This window comes from Cavia porcellus, unplaced genomic scaffold (assembly GCF_034190915.1).
Source record: "Cavia porcellus strain 051 isolate PalLab524CR breed Dunkin Hartley unplaced genomic scaffold, mCavPor4.1 scaffold_18, whole genome shotgun sequence".
In the NCBI taxonomy this organism is placed as follows: Eukaryota; Metazoa; Chordata; class Mammalia; order Rodentia; family Caviidae; genus Cavia; species Cavia porcellus.
The window spans coordinates 42,707,443-42,730,900 of record NW_026947501.1 but is presented as its reverse complement, the minus strand read 5'-3'; the positions used below and the strand labels follow the sequence as shown (position 1 = coordinate 42,730,900).

Here is a 23,458-nt window from a genome sequence, read left to right as displayed (position 1 = left end):
AATGAGAATTTCCCATTAAAGGAGAGAGCTCTGTGTCCAGCTCTCTAAGCTCACATGGCTGGGTCTTCAGGTCACAATAGGCCATGTCTCCCCCGTATTCAGGATTTCCTGCATTACTTTGTGATGTGTATGCACTGGCTATGATGCCCCTTCCAGGAAGATTCTTAGAACCTGAACTCGGTGAGCAATGAGACAGCAAGTGTGAGATAAGCAGGTACACAGGTCTGAATGTGAGCAGCAGTAAGTCAGAGATGAAGAAGCCTTGTTAATTCAGAGAGGGAAGGGAGAGAACTTATAGATCCCATCTATATTCAAAGGTACAAAGTGTGTTGTGAACTAAAACTAGGACAACGTTCACTCTACTCATGGGAGAACAGCTGGATTCTGCTCCGTGGTCCAGTGGAGAAACACATTCTCTCTTGTGGGTAATCTTGTGCCACCCAGGCCTGGAAGTGGCCCTAAAAAAACGTACCACTGCTTAGATGATGCAGCCCTGCAGCTGTGTGCAATTCTATACAGTCTCTGCTGATTTGCATATGCACAGAGCGCAACTCACGCCCTAAATATTTCTTCACAGGCTGCTCACACCCTGTTCAGGAGTCAGTCCCATTCCAGACACGGCATGGTCATGGGGATCCCTGCTCATCTCCTGGGGCTCCTGCTGCTCTGGCTCCAAGGTGATAAAGGATTGATTTTAGGATTTAGTGGATTTACAGTTCCCTGGTCAGAATCGCCTGGCTCTACAGGGAAGTCATGTTTTACCATGCTTATGCTGATACTTGTTGTGTCTAATTTCAGGTGCAAGGTGTGACATCCAGATTACTCAGACTCCATCCTCCTTGTCTGCATCTGTGGGAGACACAGTCACCATCAATTGTCGGGCCAGTCAGGGTATTAACAACTACTTAAACTGGTATCAACAGAAACCAGGACAACCTCCTAAACGCCTGATCTACTATGCAACCAGTTTGGAATCTGGGGTCCCATCGAGGTTCAGAGGTAGTGGATCTAGGACAGATTACACTCTCACCATCAGTAGCCTGCAGCCTGAAGATGTTGCTATTTATTACTGTCAGCAAGGTTATGATACTCCTCCCACAGTGATACAAGCCATAACAAAAACCAGTCAGTAAAGCAGAAGTGTGAGGCTGGGCTACCCCAGCTCCTACCCCTGCTGGGCTCAACCTCTGAGAGCCTTTAGGGCCCAGCCAGGGATGGACTTTCACTTGGAGGCTTTAGAAGAATGGCCCCAAATTCTCCTCTACATCCTGAATCTTTCTTTTTCCTCACCTCCAGTAGCAGAGAGATTCACAGAACCTGTCCTAATTTAAAGAAAGACATAGATGAGCACCTCTGAGTAGTGTAGGATGTGGCATCGTTTTGGATTCAGACAGCAACTGAGAAGCCCTTCTTTGTATTCTAAGCAAGAATTATTAAAGATCTGCTTCAATTTACACTACATTTAAGGCTATAAAGAAAGTTGAAAATTCAGAGTTGGCCCTTATAACCCAGCCCACATGGCTAGGCAGTCTATCATCAACTTCCAATGACATTTAAAAAAAAAAAAACAATTGGGATAAAAGACATGCAAAATCAATAGTTCACATGAAAATTCCATCTTGGTGTGGTACACTTCACCAGGACAAAAAAATGTGGAACAATATAGATGCAGCATTTTGGTATGACACAGTATTTTTTCACTGACCTAAAAATCCTCTGCCTTAAAAATTATCCCCATTCATTCTCCTTCCCTGATATCCAGTGAGTGATTTGTGTTTTACCATTCTTGCATTTTTTCCTTTTCCAGAATGGGACAAAATCTTTCTTTTATAGTATAAAAGTTTTTTGGAAAAGTAATCTCAGAGTACCTTCTATTAAGCAACAGCATATTTAAAAATATTGACAAACACGTCTTTTTAGTTACAACGTTCGTTTTATATCTTGGCTTAGTTATGGTTTTGGAATAGAAACTTTCAATATATTGATTTTGACTCAGAACTCACCAGAAATATACAGATTTGCCTGGAGTAATAATCTACTACCGTTTTTAAAACTTGGTGAGGGAATTTTACAATAGTTTGCCCCTACCTTTAACTGGATTCACAGCTGGAAATTTAGAACTCTCACTGTTTTCGCTTATATCACTTAGAGTCATTCACTATTTCCCTGAACCTAACATGGGTTCTTTCTCTATTACTCAGGAGAGTCCCAGCAGGCCACCTTTGGTCTTGAGCACAGTAAATGAAAAGAGCCTGTTACACTTCATGCTGAAATGCATTTCCCCTCCTTATTTTCACATCCTGCCCTGTGATTTTCATGCCTGTGCAAATTGAACACCTCGCATAAATACATGCTTAGCTCACTGTGAACAACAGGGTCAAATCTTTGGGGGCACAATGGAGGTAGCACAGTTGAGGTAGGGTCCTCAGCATGCTCTTTATTTTTCCAACCAAAATGGCTTCATTGTAGGTGGTTTCAGCCAATGTGGGGACCCAGTCTTTAAGGTTGCACTATTGTTTTCCAGAAATATCTCAGGTTGTGGCATATGCTATATTCCTTATTCCCTCCTTCCTCATCCCAGTGATACAATGTTGTTATTTATCTTCTACTTTTTAGTAATTTTTAATTTCTTGTATATCAGCATTAACGTTTTCAATGGTCGCTATTAATGAACATAAGTTCTAAAACATGTCAAGCACACAAACATGGCAAGATAGTGATAACTAATAACCATTAATAAATAACATAATAAACTGTCTTTTTTTACAGTCAAGCATTAAGTAAGAGAAATCTTAAACAAAAAAAAATAAGTACTGTAAGCTAAAATGATCAATTCCTGATGAAAAAGAAGTTAGGAACTCTCAGCACAACAGTGTGTCACAGGGGTAGAAATTTGCTTTCCTACTTAACAGCTGCTCTCCCAGGTCTCTGAGTAGGGTGCCAGAAGTGCAGGATAGAATATTCATGTAAATGAAATTAATTACAACAGTGTCACAAGTTGTTAAAATCAAGCTCTGGATACAATGTCCAGAGATGCGAGACTGTTTTTCCATGTTGACCAGTGAAGCTCTCTGTGATCACTCACCACATGCTGTGACTGCTATGGCCACATGACTGAAGTCACCCTGCAAGGACCAAGGGAACAATCAGGGGGCCTGCATACACAAGGACATTTCAGTGAATTCTATAAGTGTTTACTGAAAAGGTAGTTTTTTTTTTTATAGGCATTATAAAAGTAAATCAACAATATAAGAATCAATATAAGAACCTCATTGGAAGATTTTACTCCCTCAAGAGTGGAAATTATAATTATATATTCAGCAAACATGTAAGTCTGGTCGCTGCCCTCTTTTCAGAACCTGGAGACCTTGATATACACCCTACAATGCTTCTCTGCCTGATCCCCAGATGTACTTCCGGTCTCAAGCTCTCAGCAGACTTTGCTCACTGTCTCAGGACAAGGATCCACCTGAAGCAGGCGTAGCAGGAGCCTAGTACACTTCTGGCCTTCTTACATCTCAGCTGCCACAGTTTCAACCGCTGAGCACTGCTGAGGGAGTGACCAGGGGAACTGCTGTGTTCTCACAGGATGCTCTGTAAGATGCTCTGGAATAGGAAGAATGGGGTGGCCTTAATAAATCTGTGCCAGGATTCTTCAATCTAAAGATATTTCCTGTAGGGTCGTCAAGAACTCTTGCTCTTACCAAAACTAAATCTATGTCATATCATGTGGTTTACCCATGTAGTTTTCTCTGTCCTATGGTTATTAGATTTTTAGAGCTCTAGGTGAACTATTGATCATTTGTCCTTAGAAGTTGTATGAGTTATTAAAAGGGAACCCCTGATTTTATGTAGAATCTTGTCTGAAAAATGATAGAATAGGTAAAGCTTCAACACTACAGCAGAAAACATTCAGTCATAGTGTTAGTGTTCCAAAATGAAAAAGTTACCATGTTTAAAGTCCTCCCCCACAATAAAGAAAACTCCGAGCTACAAACAGCAGGACATTAGAAGAGATGCTTTAACATTAGGGAGCAACGCAGGCAGGGAGCTCTCTGCCCAGCTCTCTAAGCTCAGATTACTGGGGCCTCTGTGCACAATGTGCCAGGTTTTTCCCATCTGTCTGTTCTTCAGTATTTCCTGTTTTACTTTGTGACTGAAAATGCACTTGATTATGGTGGGTTTCCCAGGAGGCCTATGTTCAGCAATGAAGCGTGACAGGTGAGACAGTGAGGACTACAACTCTGAATGTGGCAAATTGTGACTGAAACTGGAGTGAAGAGGCCTCATGCATTCAGAGGTGTAGGTGACAGATCCAACAGAAGAGGACTCCTTTCAGAGCTGCAGAGGAGAAGCACCTGAGCAGTCACTTAGAGGAGGGGCAGATGGGAGGAGAGGGGCTGTGACTGCAGGCCTGTTCCCTCCTATTTTCCAGAGTCATTAGCTATGATCACAGGTCCGAACTTGATCCACAGGACAGAGAGTGGACTGTGAGCTTCATGCTGCTCAGAATTTGCAGTGGCAGAGGATTCAGAGGTAATGTGGCGACTATGGGCTCTCAGCGTTCATTTTCATTTTGTGAAATTTAAAATGATATGTTGTGCAGCAATTAAATTTATCACTCATTGCTAAATTATACCATTTGTTAATGTATTGCATGCACACACTGAATAAGAGATGGCCATATTTGTTTGTGTAATGGATGCTTTTCCTCATTCTAAGCAGATCAGAAGCTGAGTGAGTCACACTCTGGGTTCAAGGACATTTGCTGATCCTCTTCTTGGCCTCTGCTCCTCAGGAGCAGTGAGCACAGCTCTGGGCACCTTCAGCTCCCAGAGCCAGGTCAGCTCTGTGGTCCGCATCTCTCCCAGTGTTGCTCCACCTGAGCCTTCCAGCTGCTCAGCACACAGAGTGTTGAATGCATTCCTTCTTTGCACCTTCTTCCAGGCTGCAACATGGGCAGGGTCTATGATTCGCCCAGGTCCTCAGCCCCATGAATCAGTGGAGCAGCTGCATCCTCCAGGGTCTGGAGCCAGAGCTCAGAAGCTCTCAGCGCTATGAGCCTGACACAGCTCCAATTCAGGTCCCTGTTCCTGTTCTTCCCCATCCACTGCAGTGCTTGAAAATATAGGAAGACCTTATGTTCACTGCCCACATGTTCTCAAATCTTGAAAGCAATGGAGCTCCTAAATCAAGGATGCTTCTTTTCTTGTTTTCCTAGACTACTTCTAGCTCCTAATACAGCAGATAAATGTTTTTTTTTTCAGATCATACTTCTCTATCTAATATAAGTTAGAAGCACAGTTATTCATTTTTTAAAGGGCTTATTAAACATTTAACACATTCATGGCAGTCAACCCTATTTTCTTCAGTTTAATGAGTAGCAGCTCTGCCCTGCTGTGCATGAGAAACACCGAAGAGCCTATTCCACTCTAGGCATCATTATAGAATCCAAGCTTCATGTGACCTTCTTAGTAATTACATGTAGGAGGAGCGAAGAAGCTGGACAGTCACTGGGACATGCACCTGAACTGAGAGGATGAAGCCTGAATTTCTTCTAGAAATGGTTTTGAGATGACTTCAGGCTTTGACATATTTCAGCCCTATGTAGATCAGGATCCCTACTAGTCCTGAAAAGTCAGTGTGTGAGAGTGTCAAAGCAGCAGGAAATAATTTGGGTTGTTTTTCATGTATCCCTACTGCTGCCCCATTCCCACGTACTATAATACCCAGACTATGTATATGGTTTTAAGTATTTCCTGTCCCCTGCTGCCATCTTAGTCATGCTGTGGTGGTGAGTATAGTAACATAGTAGTTACGTTTGAAAAAGCCATATGTTTCCCTTAGCTACTCCTTCTTAAAGTGACCCTGACATTAGGCCACAGCCTTCGAGTAAAGTTTGTTCTGAAATATGAGAATAATACTGTATTCATGGGAAAGCAGCCTGGTTCTGTCCTATGGCTCAAGGGAGAAACACATTCTCTACAGACAAATCTGTGCTCCCATGGTGTTGCTAGGGATACCAGAGGATACTGAGTCCATCCTAAGATGGGCCAGCCTTGCAGCTGGGTAAACCCCCTTCCAGTCCTGCTAATTTGCATATCCCAAGAGCCCAGCCAGATACTTGAGGACTTCTTCATAGACCGCTGGGGTCTCATCCTGTGCAGCTTCAGTCCCAGTCAGGACACAGCATGGACATGAGTGCCCCTGCTCACTTTCTGGGTCTCTGACTGCTCTGGGCCCCAGGTGAGGAAGGGCAGCACGAGGATTTTACTCACCTCCATATGAGCAAAGTTTCTTGACACTTCAGGGAGGTCCTGTGTTATCTTGAATAACTATGTTGATATTTGTTTTTTGTTATCTTAGGTGCCAGATGTGACATCAAGTTGAGACAGCCTGCATCCACATCTGCATCTGTGGGAGACATAGTCACCATCCATTGCCGGGCCAGTCAGGGTATTAGCAAGTACTTAAACTGGTATCAACAGAAACCAGGACAACCTCCTAAACTCCTGATCTACTATGCAACCAGTTTGGAATCTGGGGTCCCATCAAGGTTCAGTGGCAGTGGATCTGGTACAGATTTCACTCTCACCATCAGCAGTCTTCAGCCTGAAGACTTTGCATCTTATTACTGTCAGCAGTATGAAAAGCTTCCTCCCACAGTGCTACAAGGCGTGACATAAACCTCCCAGGGAAGCAGAAGTGTGAGGCTGGGCTGTCCCAGCTGCTCCTCTTTGTGTCTCCAGCTGCAGAGCAGGTTCCTCAGATGCAGCCAGGCTTCTATGGTCAAGAGAAGGATTAGGTAGAAGCATCCAAGAGAGCTCCTCTATATCCTAATTTTCATTTCTCTTCCCGGACCATGATTTAATGATGGACACGAATGAATACACTAGAGCAATGCAGATTATTGTACCATTTTGTATCACTGTTAGAGGTTTATATTCTTTGCACAATTTAAATTCCAAGCTTGTCAACAACCCTGCCCCTACATCTACACTGTACATCATTACCATAAATTGCAATTCTATTGCAATCTATTATGATTAGTTTAAACCCAAAGTCCACAGCCCACATGAAGATTGAGTCTTAATTTGATCATGTCACCATAAAACACAGGTATATGATATATGTTCAACTTCTTGGTATGACATAGTGTTTTTTCATTGCACTAAACACCTCTGTCTTCTGCTTGTACATTCTTTTATTCCTCCATGTTGTGTCCAACAACCATAGTTTCCCAATCCCATGCTTCTTCCTTTTCTCACAAGATAAAATCTTGGAATTTGCAGTATGGAAGATTTTCAGTCTAACCTAGAAATATGCTGCTATGCAACATATATAAAAATAAGAAATAATATATTTTTCTACTACCAAGACTCACTTTACAGTATCTAATATTTTTCCAGTTATTTTCTTGCAGTGCTTAGGGATTTATGGAAACTATGTTGGTAGAGATATGTTATGTGTCCTTTTTTTTTAATTTGTGGAATTTATTACTTCTTTTGTCATATTGTATTTCCTAGCACCTTCCCCATAATTTTGAATAAAAGTGATTCAAGTGGATATTCCTACATACCTAGTCTGAATGATGAAATATTTAGTATTTTATTGGTGAATATGCTGTTTGTAGAGACTTCACAACGAGTATAAAGAGAATTTTCCAAAATCATTAGCGGAAGTGCCAGGTTTTAGTTTGATTGATACATTGTATTCGAACAGTGCAGAGAATCATCCAAGGATTAGCTCTTGGCTTGCACAGAAAGTTCTGTTTCTGATTTCAGTGAAATGGTGTTGGTGTGCTGAAGAAAGGCAGACCCAGGATTGCTCATCAGTGAAGCTGTGTTGTCCTCTGATCTACACGACTGAGTCTGAATTGCTTTTGCCCTTTGTGAATTCTCACAAGAGTAAGACTGCTCTAGAGAGCTGTTGGAAAGACTGCAAACCTACGAAGAAAGAAAATGAATGTCTTCAGAAAATTTTCTCACAAAGACTTCAACCAGACGCAATCATATACCTTGGAAGAGGATGAGACACATTAAAATTTGAGAGAAAGAAAGTCCCCATAAGTTTTGATGCTATACTTAATAGGTTTGTATTGAAGACCATCTGGCTGAATATAGAGATTTGGTAAGACAGGAAGACACCAGGATTGAGTTCTGCAGCACACAAGAGAAATGCTTTTCTGCAGCTGTGCCAAGAGCCTTCTGTCCTGAACACCTGGGACATGTGAGGAAAAGAAGAGCCCAGGGTTTCTGCAGCTGCAGGCTCAGCTCCTCTGGTACTTGCTGCTTTGCATGCTCCTCCCAACACCCCCTGCTGTTCAGAGCCCATATCATTGTCTGAGCCAGAGCTCAGAGGAGACCTGCACCAGGGAGGACCTAGGATACACCATGGAAACCCTGGCTCCTCTGTCTCCTGTTATTCTGGTCCCATGTGAGGGATACATGGGATATTTTTGCGTATTTGTGAAAACTCTCAAATTTGGCTCCCAGCTACAGTAATAGCATCTCTATTTAATAAACAATGTAATTAAAGTGAAGTAGATTTATGAGCTTAGCTCGATTGAGAACACAATTGTTATGACCTAGATTACATAAGTGATGTTTCTATTTTATTTTTCTGTCTCAGATTCCACTAGAGAAAATATGCTGACTCAGACTCCAGCCTCCCTGGCTGTGTTTCCAGGAGAAGCAGCCACTTTCAACTGCAGGGCCCATGAGACTGTTATCATCTCCCTATCCTGGTTCCAGCAGAAAAGTTGGCAGGCTTCCAGGTTACTCATCTATGAAGTGTCCAGTAGTGCCACTGGTGTCCAGGCTGATTCAATAGCAATGTGTCAGGGACAGACTTTACTTTCAGCAGCAGCAGCTTGCAGCTTGAATATCTTACATTTCATCATTGTCATCATTATTATAGGGGGTATCCCCAGGGATCCAGTGTGAAACAAAAACCTCCTGTGTCTATTGTCAGAATTTTGCTTGTAGCAGCTCCTTCCTTTAAGGACAGTTGCTCTGGTTCCTGCCCAGTTTAAATGTCTCTGCTTCAATCTGGCAATACTGTGATTCTGAAAAGTAACTTACTGGTAAGATTTTGACTGATTCCTGGATTTGTCCTCAGACTCATATGGACAGCCATGTTTAGGAAAAGTTTCCCTGGCATTGGTGTCAGTTCAGACTCACAAGACTGGGCACTTAGAAAGATACACATATTACATCTGGTAAGATAAAGTAATACAACAGTCAAGCACAAACTTTCATCTTGCATGTGTGAGAGTAACTCATTATGTTTTGACTTTCTGAACAGAAATGATTCCTCAAATTTTCTTTCCTGGTACTAATTGATTCATGTGATGCCATTTCTCATTTCATTACAACAAATATTAATTCATTAAGAAATGGCACATTTCACCTTTGGTTTCTCATAATTTCTTACTCCTCTGGCTGAGATTAAATGCACACACACACACACACTCACACACACACACATCAGGGCAACTGCTAGATATACTCACTAATTTATTTTCATTATAAAGTGGATAAAGTGGAAAAAAAAACACAGTCAAAAATAGCCAGTGTAAGAGATACAGGACTTCAAAACACTATAAAATCAACAACCGTTACCATAATACCTTTTGATGTCTTCAAAATACCTGCAGATAACTTCTATATAGTGAAAACTAAGGAGAACTGAATTCAGTAGAAACAGCCACTAAGGCAGGGAGCTCTCTTCCCAGCTCACATGGCTGAGGTCCTCTGTGCACAATGGGCCTTGTCAGCAGCACTGACAATGAATGCAATAAAGGAATGGAAAACAAGTCAACAGTAAATCCAAAGTGGCTACCATAACATATCTTGCTATCTTTGAAATAGCTCTTCCTGCCATCAGATTTGACATAATCAAACAAAACAAAAGAGGATAAAACTCAACCCAGTAGAACAATGGAAATGATGTAGGACTTCCAAAACAAGACCATAGAGAATCAACAATGGCTGCAGCCCTCAGAAGGAGAGCCCCCAGATGTCACCCCTGTGTTCCACAATCCTCTGAACCTGTGATCAAACCAGTGGCCCTAGTCCTGCCATGTCAATGAAACACCAAAACACCATAGGCATGCAATTGCGTTTCGCTTCCAAGGGTATCATCACAACCCGTGTTTCCCCAGTTAAGCTGGTGGCATACAGAGAGTGTGAAGAGGAGAGTGGTTGGTTTGTTGGGGTTCTTCTTGTTTGCCAGCCTGCATGTAGGAAGGGGCTGAGGTCTGTCTGTTCCAGTTTGGTGGCGGCTCATGCATGGTGTTGGTTCTCAGACTGGTTGTTTGCTGGTGCGACTTTGTTTTCTCTATAGTTGGTCTGTAAATGGTGCTGACTAATGGGGAAAGTTTGAGGTCTGTCTGTTATCATTGGATGCTGGTCTGTGCATGGCACACTGGTTCCCACAGGTTTTTAATTTTACAATAATATTTTACATTTTTATTCAGGAAGTGTTTAGTAAGATGTTTCTGTGTGCCTAAATTCAATGATCTGTTCAGTTAAACTCAGTATGCTTTAGTGTAATTGAACATTTTTCTAATCATGCTGGCTAAATTCATCATCAATTTCAGAAGATTGTCTTCACACTGGTTCCTGCAATGGAACTTTATGAAGAAAAATTTCCACAAGCTCACCTCAGCACTGACAATTAGGATTTGTGTGTTTTTTAGTAAGATGTATATTTTGTTTGATATTGTGGTTTATCAGTACACAAAATGAGAATTTGTATGAGCATCATGGATAAGAAGAAAGGCAAGGTCTTACTACATACTCAGACTTTGTGGCAAGTAAGAATGGAAGAAAAATCAAAATTTCTGTCAAAATTAGAAGACAAGTGAAGTGGACAAGTATTCTTTAGGAAAATTAAGAAAAAATAAATCTCAGGTCTAGAATATAACCCTTAAGACCTCCAACAGTTCCGGTGAGTCCATCCTGGAAGGTCACTAGGGCAGCAGGCTCTTCATGAAATCTGTATTTTAGGAAGAGAATTCATTTGAGTTTTCTACTGAACCTTGCCTCGTAGTGGGTAGACTAGAATCAGCTTCACCAACATGGGTCGAAAGATTCAGCCAAGATTTTGGGACCACAAAGAAAATTTGTGCTATGTTATAAAGGTTCCATTAGATGGTGAACAACCTTAAAATAAAACACGAAGCAGGCCTCATCCTAGAAACACTAGGACTGTAGAAGTGATGCTTTCCCATTAGGGAGCCACTAAGGCAGGGAGCTCTCTGCCTAGCTCTCTAAGCTCACATGTCTGAGGTCCTCTGTGCACAATGGTCCTTGTCTTCCCCATCTGCCTGTTTCTTAGTGTTTCCTGTTTTACTTCATGTCTGTTAATGCACTTGAGTTATGAGGACCTTCTCAGGAGGTTTTTCAGTGAGCAATGAAGCAGGAGGGGTAAGTCACCAAGGGCCACAACTCTGAATTTGGCTGGCTGTGAGTGAAATGAGAGCGAAGTGGCCTCATGCATTCAGAGACAGAGGTGACAGATCCTACAGATCGTGATTCTGTACAGAGATACAGAGGGTATGAACTGGTGGGGTCACTTAAAGGATGGAATGCGGGCTTTAAGAGGGGCTATAATTGTAGTTCTGTTCCCCTGCTATACCTCAGAGCCCTCCTCAGTGACTGTGGTCACTGCTTGGTCCATAGGCACAGAGAGTTTCTGTAACTGAAAAACAAGGCCCCACAATGTTGTTCAAAAAACAAGGCAAGACATCTTTTAAAAGGAGCACTTTATTTTAGCTGGTACCCAGCAACACAACCTGCTGGTGAAATCTGCATAGCTGTGTGTCGATGTCCGCTCCCGGCCGGCAGGAAGGACACACGACAAAGTCTGGTAGTGGACAACCTTTTCTTTTTATTTTTCTTCTCCGTACAGCCTGCCCTGGGTTCTCCCAGCTGAAGCCTCCTCTGGTCCGCTCCCCGCGGCTCCTTTTGTGTTTCAGTCTGCCCCAAAGCCTCTACCGGTCCGCTCTCCGCGGCTCCTTTTGGGCTTTTACTTTTGGGCTTTTACCTGGCTTCTTCTTCCGCCCAGGGGTGGCACCAGTATATATACGGGTACAGTGTCCAATCATGTTAAAGTAAGCAAGGCAAGCTGATTGGCTAACATCATCAGTTGCCAGGCAGACTATATTGTTGAGCGGGTTGTTTACGCGGTAAGCAGGAAACTAACATATTTGATGGGAGGGGTAATCTACCTCAGGCTTTGCTCTTTACCACAGGCCGCACGTCCGCCGCGCAAGGCGAGCTATCACAGACGCGGCTCCCAACAGCTGTGTAACCAGGTTAGGTACCAAGGGGTTTTTAAAATGAAAAAGGGGAGGGGAACAGGAATGAGGAAGGCCTTTGTTCCCCTTTTTTGACGTCAGAGAAGTTTTGTTTGAGGTCAGAGACATTTCACAGTTGGTGGTTAGCCCGAGCTTTCCTTAATTTACAGCCCTTGGTCAGCTAATTCCAGGGATACTTGTTTCTCACAAAGGGAACAAAAGTTGACACAGCATCAATTGTCTTTCACAAAGGGAACAAAGTTTGATACAGCAAACAGGTTAGTAAGGTGATGAGGCATACAGAACAGTATGGCTACACTTCAGTTAATGTATAATAAAGTGGTTGGTGCTCCAGGGTTGCCGCTTTCAGAAAACAGCTGTGTTTTACAAGGTTACTAGGGTGACAAGCATAGCACAGGATGACAAATCTCTTTTTGGACAACAAGAGTGATCCACCTTCAGAATTTGCAGTTTGGCAAGACTGGGAGGTAATGTGCCAAATCTGGGCTCTCACTGTTCAATTGCAATTTGCAAGAATTTAAAAATAATGTTAATCTAGCAACTAAAACTATTATTTATTACTATATTAAATTAATAATGAATGTATTACATGCTAACAGCTAATAAACAATTTCGATATTTATTTGTGTAAAGCATCCTTTTCATTTTTCTAAACCTATCCGAAGCTGAGTGAGTCAAACACTGGGATGGGGACATTTACTTATCCTGTTCTTGGCCTTTGCCACTCTGGAGCAGTGAGAACAGAACCGAGAACCTTTAGCTCAGAGAGGCAGGTCAGCTCAGTGGTCCTGGTAGGGTTTCTCATTTCCTAAAGGTCCCATTAAAAATTCAACACATCCATGGCAGTCATCACTTGTATATTGGTTTCTTCAGCAGCAGCTCTAACCTGCTGTGCATGGCAAACACAGATGAACCTCTTCCAGCCTAGACATAAGTGGGGATTCTCAGGCTCATGTGCCCACCTCAGGTGTGAGACATAAACAGAATGAAGATGGTGCACAGGTACTGGGGAAGATTTTCATCCATCTTAAAGGGGAGGGTGTGCTCTGTCTGGATTTTTTTTTCCAGAAATAGTTTTCAGACTACTTAAGGCATAGACATAATGCAGCCCTTTCGGCCCAAACTTGAAAACTCTTTGTGTTGAGATACCCATAGCTAGAGGAAAGAATTTGGGTCCTTTCCACTGTATCCAACCTGCTGCACCATTCCCAAATACTCTGATACCCAGAGTTCTGTTTATGGTTTTGACTTTTTTTTTTTTTTTTTTTTTTTGTCTTTTTCGTTTTTATTGGTACCAGGGATCGAACTCACGACCGCCTGCTTGCAAAGCAGGCACTTATGCCGCTGAGCTAAATCCCCAGCCTGTTTATGGTTTTAAATATGTGCTGATTCTAACATTGCATCTGAAAAGATTCGAACTTATCTTGCAAAGAAAATTGAGAGCAGGACTCTGGTTGGGCCTTAGAACTGCACTTGAAGGAAATCAGACAGAAATATGTATTCATGCATGTGCCTGGCGGATGTCTGCAGCTGAATAGCAGCTTTGCTCATGTCCTCCCCTCTGGTCTTAGGCTGTGATAATGGGTAGAGGAGCTCAAATACATTCGAAAAGCTCACAAGTTTACCATTTTCTTGTCTTTACTACTAATTTTATAGCTTAAGATAGAAATATTTCCTTCAATTTCCTTAGGTCTTCCTTATCAAAAGGAACATAACATAGGACCATGGTCCTCAAGTAAAGCATGTTCTGAACCATGAGAACAACATTTCACTTTACTCATGGGAGAGCAGCCTGATTCTGACCTGTCACCCAAGGAAGAAAAATGTGCTCTATAGGCAAATCTCTGCCACCCTGGTGTGTACAGAGACGACCATGGGACACTGAGTCCATACCGAGATGGGTCAGCCCTGCAGCTGGGCCAAACCTACCAGTCCCGCTGATTTGCATATCCCAGGAGCCCAGCCAATTACTTGAGGACTATTTCATAGGCTGCTGGTCTCACACTGTGCAGCTTCAGTCCCAGTCAGGACACAGCATGGACATGAGGGTCCCTGCTCACTTTCTGGGCCTCTTGCTACTCTGGGTCCCACGTAAGGAAGGGGCACCTGAAATTTACTTAGTGTTCAGCACAGTAGTCATTCCGCATAGCCTCACAATATAATGAATTTAAATTTTATCATGAATAATCATGTTGATATTTGCTGTTACCTATGTCAGGTGCCAGATGTGACATCCATGTGACATAGCCTCCATCTGCATCTGGATCTGGATCTGTGGGAGACACAGTCAGCTTCATTTGCTGGGCCAGTCAGGGCATTAATGAATACTTAAGCTGGTATCAACAGAAACCAAGGCAAGCTCCTAAACTCCTGATCTATTGGGCAAACAGATTGCAGTCTGGAGTCTCATTGAGGTTCAGTGACAGTGGATCTGGGACAGATTATACTCTCACCATCAGCAAGCTGCAGCCTGAAGACTTTGCAACTTACTACTGTCAACAGGGTTATAGTGCCCCTCCCACAGTGATACAAGCCCTGACATAAACCTCCCAGGGAAGCAGAAGTGTGAGACTTGGCTGCCCCAGCTGCACTTTTTTGTGTCTCCGTCTTCAGCCCAACTTCCTCAGATGCATCCAGGCTTTGAAGATCTATGGATGGTTTTGCTAGAAGCATCCAAGGAAGTTCCTCTCTACCCTAACTTTCTTTTCTGTTTCTCAACCGATTCAATGAAGGACACCAGTGGGTTTACTGGAGTAATGTACATTATGTCATCATTTTACATTGACATGGCAATAAACTCTGCTGTGGATTCCAAGTGTTATGGATTAAAATTTGGTGGTCAACTTAACACCAGCTGAATAAAATCAGCATGGTGCGGAGCATAGATGTTCCACCTGAGCAAAGTTGCCAGCATACACAGAGACAACAGAAAACAAGAAGCTAGGCATTGTGGAATTCTCTACGTGTTGTGTTGCTGTTTTGAGTCATTGGTTCTCCTTGGAGGAGCTTCTGATGACTGGCTTCCCCACTGTGAGTTTGACCATTGTCATTGGTGGTGCCTGGCACCTTGTTGAGAGTGGCTGTGATTAACTTTGGGGGAGTTCTGGTCCTTGCATTATCACTTCCAGGCCCCAGAGGGGAAGACATGTGCAGCTTAATCTTCAGGACAAAATTGTCAGGCTGGGTTTCTGGCATGCACTCCACTACTCTTATGGTCAGAGGAGCTCAGGATCTCCCTGTTGTTGAGGATAACTGTGGTGCTTTTCAGGGCAGCTGGGGTCTTTATTATGTGTCTGACTCCTGGGCTCCAGTGCAGCACCCTCAAAATTCCAGGGCAGTTCCTTCACCCCACTGGCAGAGACTTTCTAGCTTCCTTTGACCTTTGTGCCTTTCCAGCGCAAATCTATAAAACAGACTTGTATGAGTCCTTCTCCTGGGCTCTAGACTTCTAGTTGGACTTGTGGGAGACATTGCCTTGGGCTCCAGATCTTCATCTGGATTCATGTAGTTCATTCCTGTGTGATTTAGGTCCTTGGCTGAGTATTCTATGTCTTTAGTGTTGTGGACAGTTCCTGTACTTTCTTGTGTTAACTCTGGGTGACCATGATAAAACAATATTACAAATTTTGTGTCTTGATTCTAATTGTTCTCCTCAAAAACCCTGACAACAATAAGTGATAATTTTAAAGACTTTCATCACATTTATTTATGTATTATTTTTTTCAAGAATAAACCAAACAAAGTGCAACAGAATTTACCTGATCATAACAAACGAATGTAAGTGAATATAGACTTCAAACAAGATTATAGGAAATCAACAGTGGTTACTGCAATGATTCTTGTTGTCCTAATTTGGAGATTTATAATCAAAGCAAAATTTAAAGTGCAGAGGTGATCTTTATATGCCTGGCCCTACATGTACACAATATATCATCACTATAAATGATGGAAATTTTTTGAAATTAATAAACATGAATCTAAACAAAATGTCCTTAGTTCACCTGAAGATTGACTCTTGATTTTGATCATTTCATCAGAAAATGCAAGTATAATGCTTATCTCCATCATTTTCATATGAGACAATGTTGTTCCACTGCCCTAAATACCACTACCTTCTATTTGTGCATCCTCTTTTTCAAACATTTTCTATAAGTCAGTCAGATCATTCCATTCCTATAGTTTTTCCTTTTCTAGGAAGACAACATCTTGGAATTTATAGTATGAAAGTCTTTGAAAAGCTAACCTTGAATTATAGCGATATGGAACATGGAAATAAAAATAACAAATAATAGATTTCGCTACCACCAAGACTCCCTTTATAACATCTATTATTATCACAAATATCCAAACATAGTATAAAGGTGTTAGAATCTTTACTATACGGCACAATGGTGTTTGCACAGTACTGATTGTATTTCAGAGAGTACAGATTGCTTGGACTGAATGTTAAGAGACTATTGTAATTTGAAAACATGCAGAGGAATTGGTATATTCTTTTTTTTTCAAGAAAGTTTAATTGATACATAATTTAATATAAGTCCTTATGTCTATAGATATAGTCAATTATTTTACAGGTGGGGCCTTGGAACTCTCACGGTTGTTTTCCTGTATCATTCAGATCCATTCACTGTTTCACTTAACCTAGATCATTGTCTTTCTCTACAAGACAGGGAAGACCTTTTGATTGTGTTGATCTGTTTCCTAAGGAAAAAAAGGAGAGAAAATTTAGTTTCATTACAAACTGAAAAAATTGACTATCGTCCTTAGTTTTAAATTTTTATGTCACTTTTAGGCTGTGGTACCTGAACATCTTCCATAAACACAAATTTCAACCAGGGTAAACAATAGACTTAAAATGTTTAGGAAGACAATAGAACATAGCATGGTTAACCTAGGGGCACTAGAATATTTTCTAGTTTTCCATTCAACATGGTAACAGCAGAGGAGGCTTGCAACTATTGTAACTACAAAATCTTGAAGTGTCACGCTAAATTTTTTTCCAGAAAAACTCATATATAGCCATAGCAAGCATTCTCTCTATGTGACTTGTTTCCTGATTCCTCAGTAAATTGACAGGATGTTTTCATTTATCCTTACCAACATTTTCTTCATTTATTTTTTGCCTTTTCCATAGGATGTATTAATTAATATTAACTTTCAGGCTTCTAAAACATGTCAAACATGGAAAAATGGTAATTAACGAAAACCTTAAATATCTCTACCTCATCTGGTTGCTACTGGGTATCAATTAAACAAAATTTATAACAGCAAGTAACACGAACATCTAAAAGGCACATCAGTTCTTGGTGGAAATGAATACCACATGACTTTCTAGGAGAAGAGCTTAGCAGAGTTTTCAAAAACTATTTTCATAGTGTCACATCCAGCAGCAGAAGATTCAAGCCTTTGGCTCACATGCTTGAAGACACCTGTTCACTCAATACCTTGTGTAAGACATTGTAAAACAGCTACATTCATAATAGCCTGCCATGAAAACTACTTAAGCCATCTTCAGCAAATGAAGCAGTTCATTATGATATCACCATCCATTCACAGTACTCAGAAATACAAAAGGTCACCTTTTTGGTACATCGGCAACCTGAATTGTCCTAAAAAACAATAATGTTGTGAAAAATCAGGAAGCCACTAGGAAATAGAAGTTGCATAATTTCTCTTTGTATGAAATTCTAGAGAAGGATAAATTTAAATTACGGTAACATCTGATAGACCTGAGTTTGACAAGTACATTGGCAAGAAAAGTATATGTTATTTAGTGTGTATTGTTATTTCCATGGAAATTTGCCAGTGTAATTTTGATAGAGATTACACTGAATCTTTATTTTACTTGAGATGGTATTAACATTTTAAAAGCATTAATTAGTCCAATCCAGGAACATGTGGTACCTTTCCATTTATTTCTGTCTCAAGTAATTTCTTTCATCACTTTCAGCTATATCTAATTTAATAATATTCTTCTCCTGTGAGTTTGTGTACCCATTTGTGCCCTGTCTAAATTTTTCTTCTTCTATGGCCTTTAGTTTTACTCTTGTACTTTCTTCTGAAGCAGACTATAATCAGTGAAGGCATATTTTTATTGGATATCATGTGGATAAAAATTTTCCCAGTATGTATTTCATTTCATTATCATTTCCAGTTCCTCCTCACCATTTACTGAAAAGATGGGACTTACAGCAATTAAATGTACTGTCTTTGTTGGAAAGTGTGTGTGTAAGTAGGTCTTTTCTCTGCACTCCTCTTTATAGCTTGTTCAGTTTATTTGTCTTTGTTCCTATGGTGCACAGCACGGCTGTTCTCTGATCACGCTCTGCCCATTTCTGTAATGCCAGAGATCAAACTAAGCCTGTATGTACCCTAAACCAGTGCACTACTATTGAACTACATCCCCATTCTCTACAAATATCTTAAAATAAAATTTCACTCATATTCTGTTTCTATTCCTAAAAATTTTTGTGACTATCCTAGGTCCTTTGGTTTTTATTGTATATTATAGAAATTTTCCATCAATTTAAATAAATCATTTATAGATTAAGTGAATTTCATTTCATGAAATACATTTGTGTGTGTGTATGTGTGTGAATATACACCATTTGAAAAACCTGAAATTTATTAATATCAAGTATTCTACTTGATGACAATGGAAAAAATTGTATTTACCCAAATATGTTTAACATATAAGACGTAGTGATTGCATTATATTGAACACACACTCTCTCAGTGTTTGGTACTGGGAATTGAATTCATGAACTCATGGATGACAGGGTGGTGCTTGTGCCACTGAGCTAAATCCCCTGCCTGAACTCACAATATTTATGTAATTATGTAATTATTTGATACAGTCTAGGAATGTCCTGAAACATTTTTTCTGAAACTACATGAAGATATCTTTTGTTTCCTTACACTTGTAAATTTTATTACTTTGCCTTTTCTTAGCATATTTCCTAGCATCTTCAGCATAATTTCGACTAAAAGTGAGAAAAGATTACATGCATTTTCTCCACTATGAAGGATAAAATATTCAGTGTTTTATTGGTGAATAGGATGTTTCTAGAGACCTTAATAGGAGTGTAATCTGAGTTTTCCAAGATTGTTAAAGTGAAAGGTTCAGGGTTTTTTGGTTGATGCGCTGCAAAAGAATGATGAAGAAAATCACTCAAGGACGAAATCTTGGCCTGCACAGAAAGTTCTATTTCTGACTTCAGTAAAGTGGATTCAGTGAGCTGAAGAGAGAGGCAGTCTTAAGTATCTATTAAGTTGTGGTTGTTCCCTGACCTACACTACTGAGCCTAAGGGAAGGTTGCACTTCGTAAATTGTGCATTAGGAAACTTTGGGAAAAGTCATAAAACTCCATGGGGGAAAAATGTCTGCAAGACCAATTTCATCCAGAGTCTTATTTTTAAAAAAAAATTTAAAAAATTTTAAAGATAAACAAAACAAAACAAAACAGATACAATTATGCACCTTGTGAGAGGTTGAGACACATTAGAGGTGGAAAGAAACAATGTCTCCAGAGGCTTTGATCTTCTGAAGAGTTTGTCTTGAACACTGTCTGCCTGAACATAGATGTTTGGTAAGACAGAAAGAACCAGGATAACATTCTCTGACTACAGATGAGGATTTCTGTGCTCAGACTGAGCCAAGGGTTTTCTGTTCTGACCACCTGTGCCTGGCTTGTTCAAGTGTGGACAGGAAGAGTTCAGTGTTTCTGCAGCTGCAAGCTCAGCTCATATCACCCCTGCTGTTTTGCATGCTCCTCCCAACAACCCCTGGTGTCAGAACTCATATCATTACCTGAGCCGGAGCTCTGGGATACCTGCACCAGGGAGGTCCCAGCATTCATCATGGAAGGCCTGGCTTGCCTCCTCTGTCTCCTGTTTCTCTGGGTCCCAGGTGAGGGCTACATGGGAATTTTTTCCATATCTGTGAAAACTCTCAGTATTGTTTCCTATGTACACTCGTAGATTCTATGTTCAATAAACATCATAATGCAAGTTCAATGTAGAGCAATGAGTTTAGCTCTACTTAGAAGACAATTGGAGTGATGTAGATTCCATGGGTGAAATTTCTATTTTATTTTTTCAATCTCAGATTCCAGTGGACAAACCCTGTTGACCCAGACTCCAGCCTCCTTGGCTGTGTCTCCAGGAGAAACGGCCACGGTCAATTGCAGGGCCAGTCAGAGTGTGAGTAAATACCTAGCATGGTACCAGCAGAAACCTGGGCAGGCTCCCAAGCTTCTCATCTATGATGCCTCCAGCAGGGCCACTGGTGTCCCAGCCCGGTTCAGTGGCAGCGGGTCAGGGACAGACTTCACTCTCACCATCAGCAGCCTGCAGCCTGAGGATGTTGCTGTTTATCACTGTTACCAGTATAGTAATGGGTGACCCACAGTGATTCATCATGTAACAAAAACCTCCCCAAGACAATGATCATTATTTATTCATAGCAGCTGCTTCCTTTATGGTCAGCTGCTGTGGTATCTGCTTAATACTAACTTTTGTTTCTTCCTCAATCTGAAAATCTTGTGGTTCTGAAAAATAACTTGCTAATAAGATTTTCACTAAATTCTGGACTTTGCTTCAGACTCATTTGCACAGCTACATTGAGAACATTTTCCCTGCTAATGACATTAGATCAACCTCACATAAGTTATATGTTTTATATCCAGTATAGTAAGTGAACAGAACAACCAAGAAAAATAAGTAGATTATGCACATGTGAGATTTACCCTGATAAATATTGAATTTCATCAAATTACATATCATCATCACTACCTTAATGATATATATATATATATATATATATATATATATATATTTCACATCACTAAGTGTAAGCAGTCTGAGGGTTTACAAGTTCATGCATTTTAGTGGTCTCACGGATGCCTGAGTCACCATGGCCTTTTTTGCTCCAGAAAGTATCTGATTGCCAAGTTACTCAAAACACTTCCTGTTATTACAGTGATTCCCTTTCAATCTGAGGATAAGAAATGCATCATGTACATTCATAGAACAAGGACAATTTCCTTTCAAGAACTTTATCTCTGATTGTATTGAAGTCACTGGGAATTTTATAACCTAAAAGGTGAAACAAAAGCATAAACCTAGTTATTTTCACCACCCTGCTCAGCAGTGCTGAGATGAATAAAATTCAGATGGAGGCTGAATGTTGCTCAAGGACATTTTCTCAGTCCAAGACCATGGAGGAGAGTTGTGGGGTCGGTCACGTATTCAGCCAAAGCTGCTCTTCCATGATTCTAAAGATGGGTCAGTTACAGTGCACAAAGGACGACTCAGAGCACTGGGTCCCGGACCCAGGCTACAAATATCCCCTTTGTGTACGTTCTTCTTCTTTGCCCAGAGTCTCTTTTTTCTTTTAACCTTAAAGCCCTAGTTAACATCTTTAATATACTTCACAGACTATGCAATCTATCCAGTTGAATTAATTGTATAATGTGTAGATTAATACTAAAGTACAGTCACAGGAGTGTGCAATAGTCACAAGAATCAACTTGGAACATTTTCATCACACCTGAAGAAACCCAGTATCCATTAGTGGTCAGTGTCCCTTTACTCAGAGCCCATCTTAGCCTTGTACAGATACTAAAACATCTACTGTCTTATCTATTACAAACATCATATAAAAAATTTACCTGTGTTGATGTTTTGCGATTATGTTATTTAACAAGGCCAACCCAGTCATAACATCTGGGTGTGTGTACTTTAAGAGGTCCAAGATTGTTTCAATCCATATGTATATGTGTTTCCTTTTTCCATTCATCATATGATGAATGTTTGGATAGTTGCCAATTTTAGCTCTGTGGATAGTGCTGCCATATACCCTAGTGTACAAGTTGCGATATGGACAAAACTCTTTAAACCTGGGAGTGGATTTTCTGGTTTATGTGGTTACTCTATGTCTTATCTTTTAAGGCCTCATCAAGCTGCCTCCACAAGGTGCTCACACATTAACCTCTATGATAAGAAAGGATCTCAGTGACTGAACAGCTATAGGAGCTAAAATACTGCATGTGGGGAAATAAATCTGAGTATGTCATGGATGCTCATTTGCTCCTCTGTCAGTTTGGTTTTCTACACTGTACAAACCAGCATCTGTGTTACTTTGTCTGGTAGATGCCAACTGACTCCAAATACAGAAGAGACAGGCTGAGGAGTAGAGAGAAAAGACTGGGTAGATAAGAAAGAACTGCTTCAGGGAATGATCTAGTGAGGGCAAAAACAGAAATGAGGAGCTGGATAATGGGATTTCCTGTAAGAATAATAGAGTAGGGCTGGGATATAGCTCAGTGCAAGGTTCTGAGTTTGATTCCAGGTACAAAAAAACAAAACAAACAAACAAACAAAAAAAAAAAAAAACAGTGAAAAACCCAGAAATTTGAGAAAGAAATCCTTAGTATGCAGTGAATGTGTGTTAGAATCTTGGAATTGCTTCTAGGATTGATAATCAAAATGCCCAATGTATATTGATGATTACAGCATGCTCCTTTAACTAATTAACATTTTCTTTGATTGTTCTCAGTCCTCACATAAAGCAGGAGGTTTGAAAATACAGATAGTTGTTTTTTTCAATACTTCATAGTACCAGTCTGATGCATCTCACGTAATCGTACAAAATACATTTTGCAGGCAGAAAACTACCGTGCATCCTAACCAAAGCCCTGACTTCCTCTCCCTGGGTCAGAGCCCCTCCTCCTGCCGCAGTCCACTCAGCCACAGGGATTTTGTGTCCAGAGCCTCAGACACACAACCAGCTGACACCCAAGAGCAGAAAAATCTACACAAAATAGCAACGTACCACAATTATAAAACAGAGTAGAGCAATGGATGGTAATAAAAACAAGGTTTACCATGATAATATTTTAATATATAGTGAAAATTAATTGATTTTTCTTGCCATTTTGAAATATAATATTTTACAATCATGTAGATTACACAAAAGTATAAGCATATATATATATATATATATATATATATATATATATACACACACATATATTCATGGTTGTAGTCAAAGGAAAACATAGTACAAAGTAAATATAAACTACATTTTAAGCTGTATGATTTTGGAGAAGCTCAGCAGTGACTGCTTGCATG

At 40.6% G+C, this 23,458-nt stretch overlaps 1 pseudogene and 2 gene segments (V, D, J or C); all 3 read left to right on the top strand.

Annotated features, from left to right (window-relative positions):
* Window positions 1-576: 576 nt before the first annotated feature.
* Window positions 577-1,133, top strand: LOC101787036 (immunoglobulin kappa variable 1-39-like). The segment is given in 2 exon segments: window positions 577-677; window positions 799-1,133. Coding segments are annotated over 2 exon segments (390 nt in total).
* Window positions 1,134-6,191: 5,058 nt separating this feature from the next.
* Window positions 6,192-6,686, top strand: LOC111756557 (immunoglobulin kappa variable 1D-13-like; annotated as a pseudogene).
* Window positions 6,687-20,083: 13,397 nt separating this feature from the next.
* Window positions 20,084-20,728, top strand: LOC100726005 (immunoglobulin kappa variable 3-11-like). The segment is given in 2 exon segments: window positions 20,084-20,234; window positions 20,433-20,728. Coding segments are annotated over 2 exon segments (345 nt in total).
* The last annotated feature ends 2,730 nt before the right edge of the window (window positions 20,729-23,458 follow it).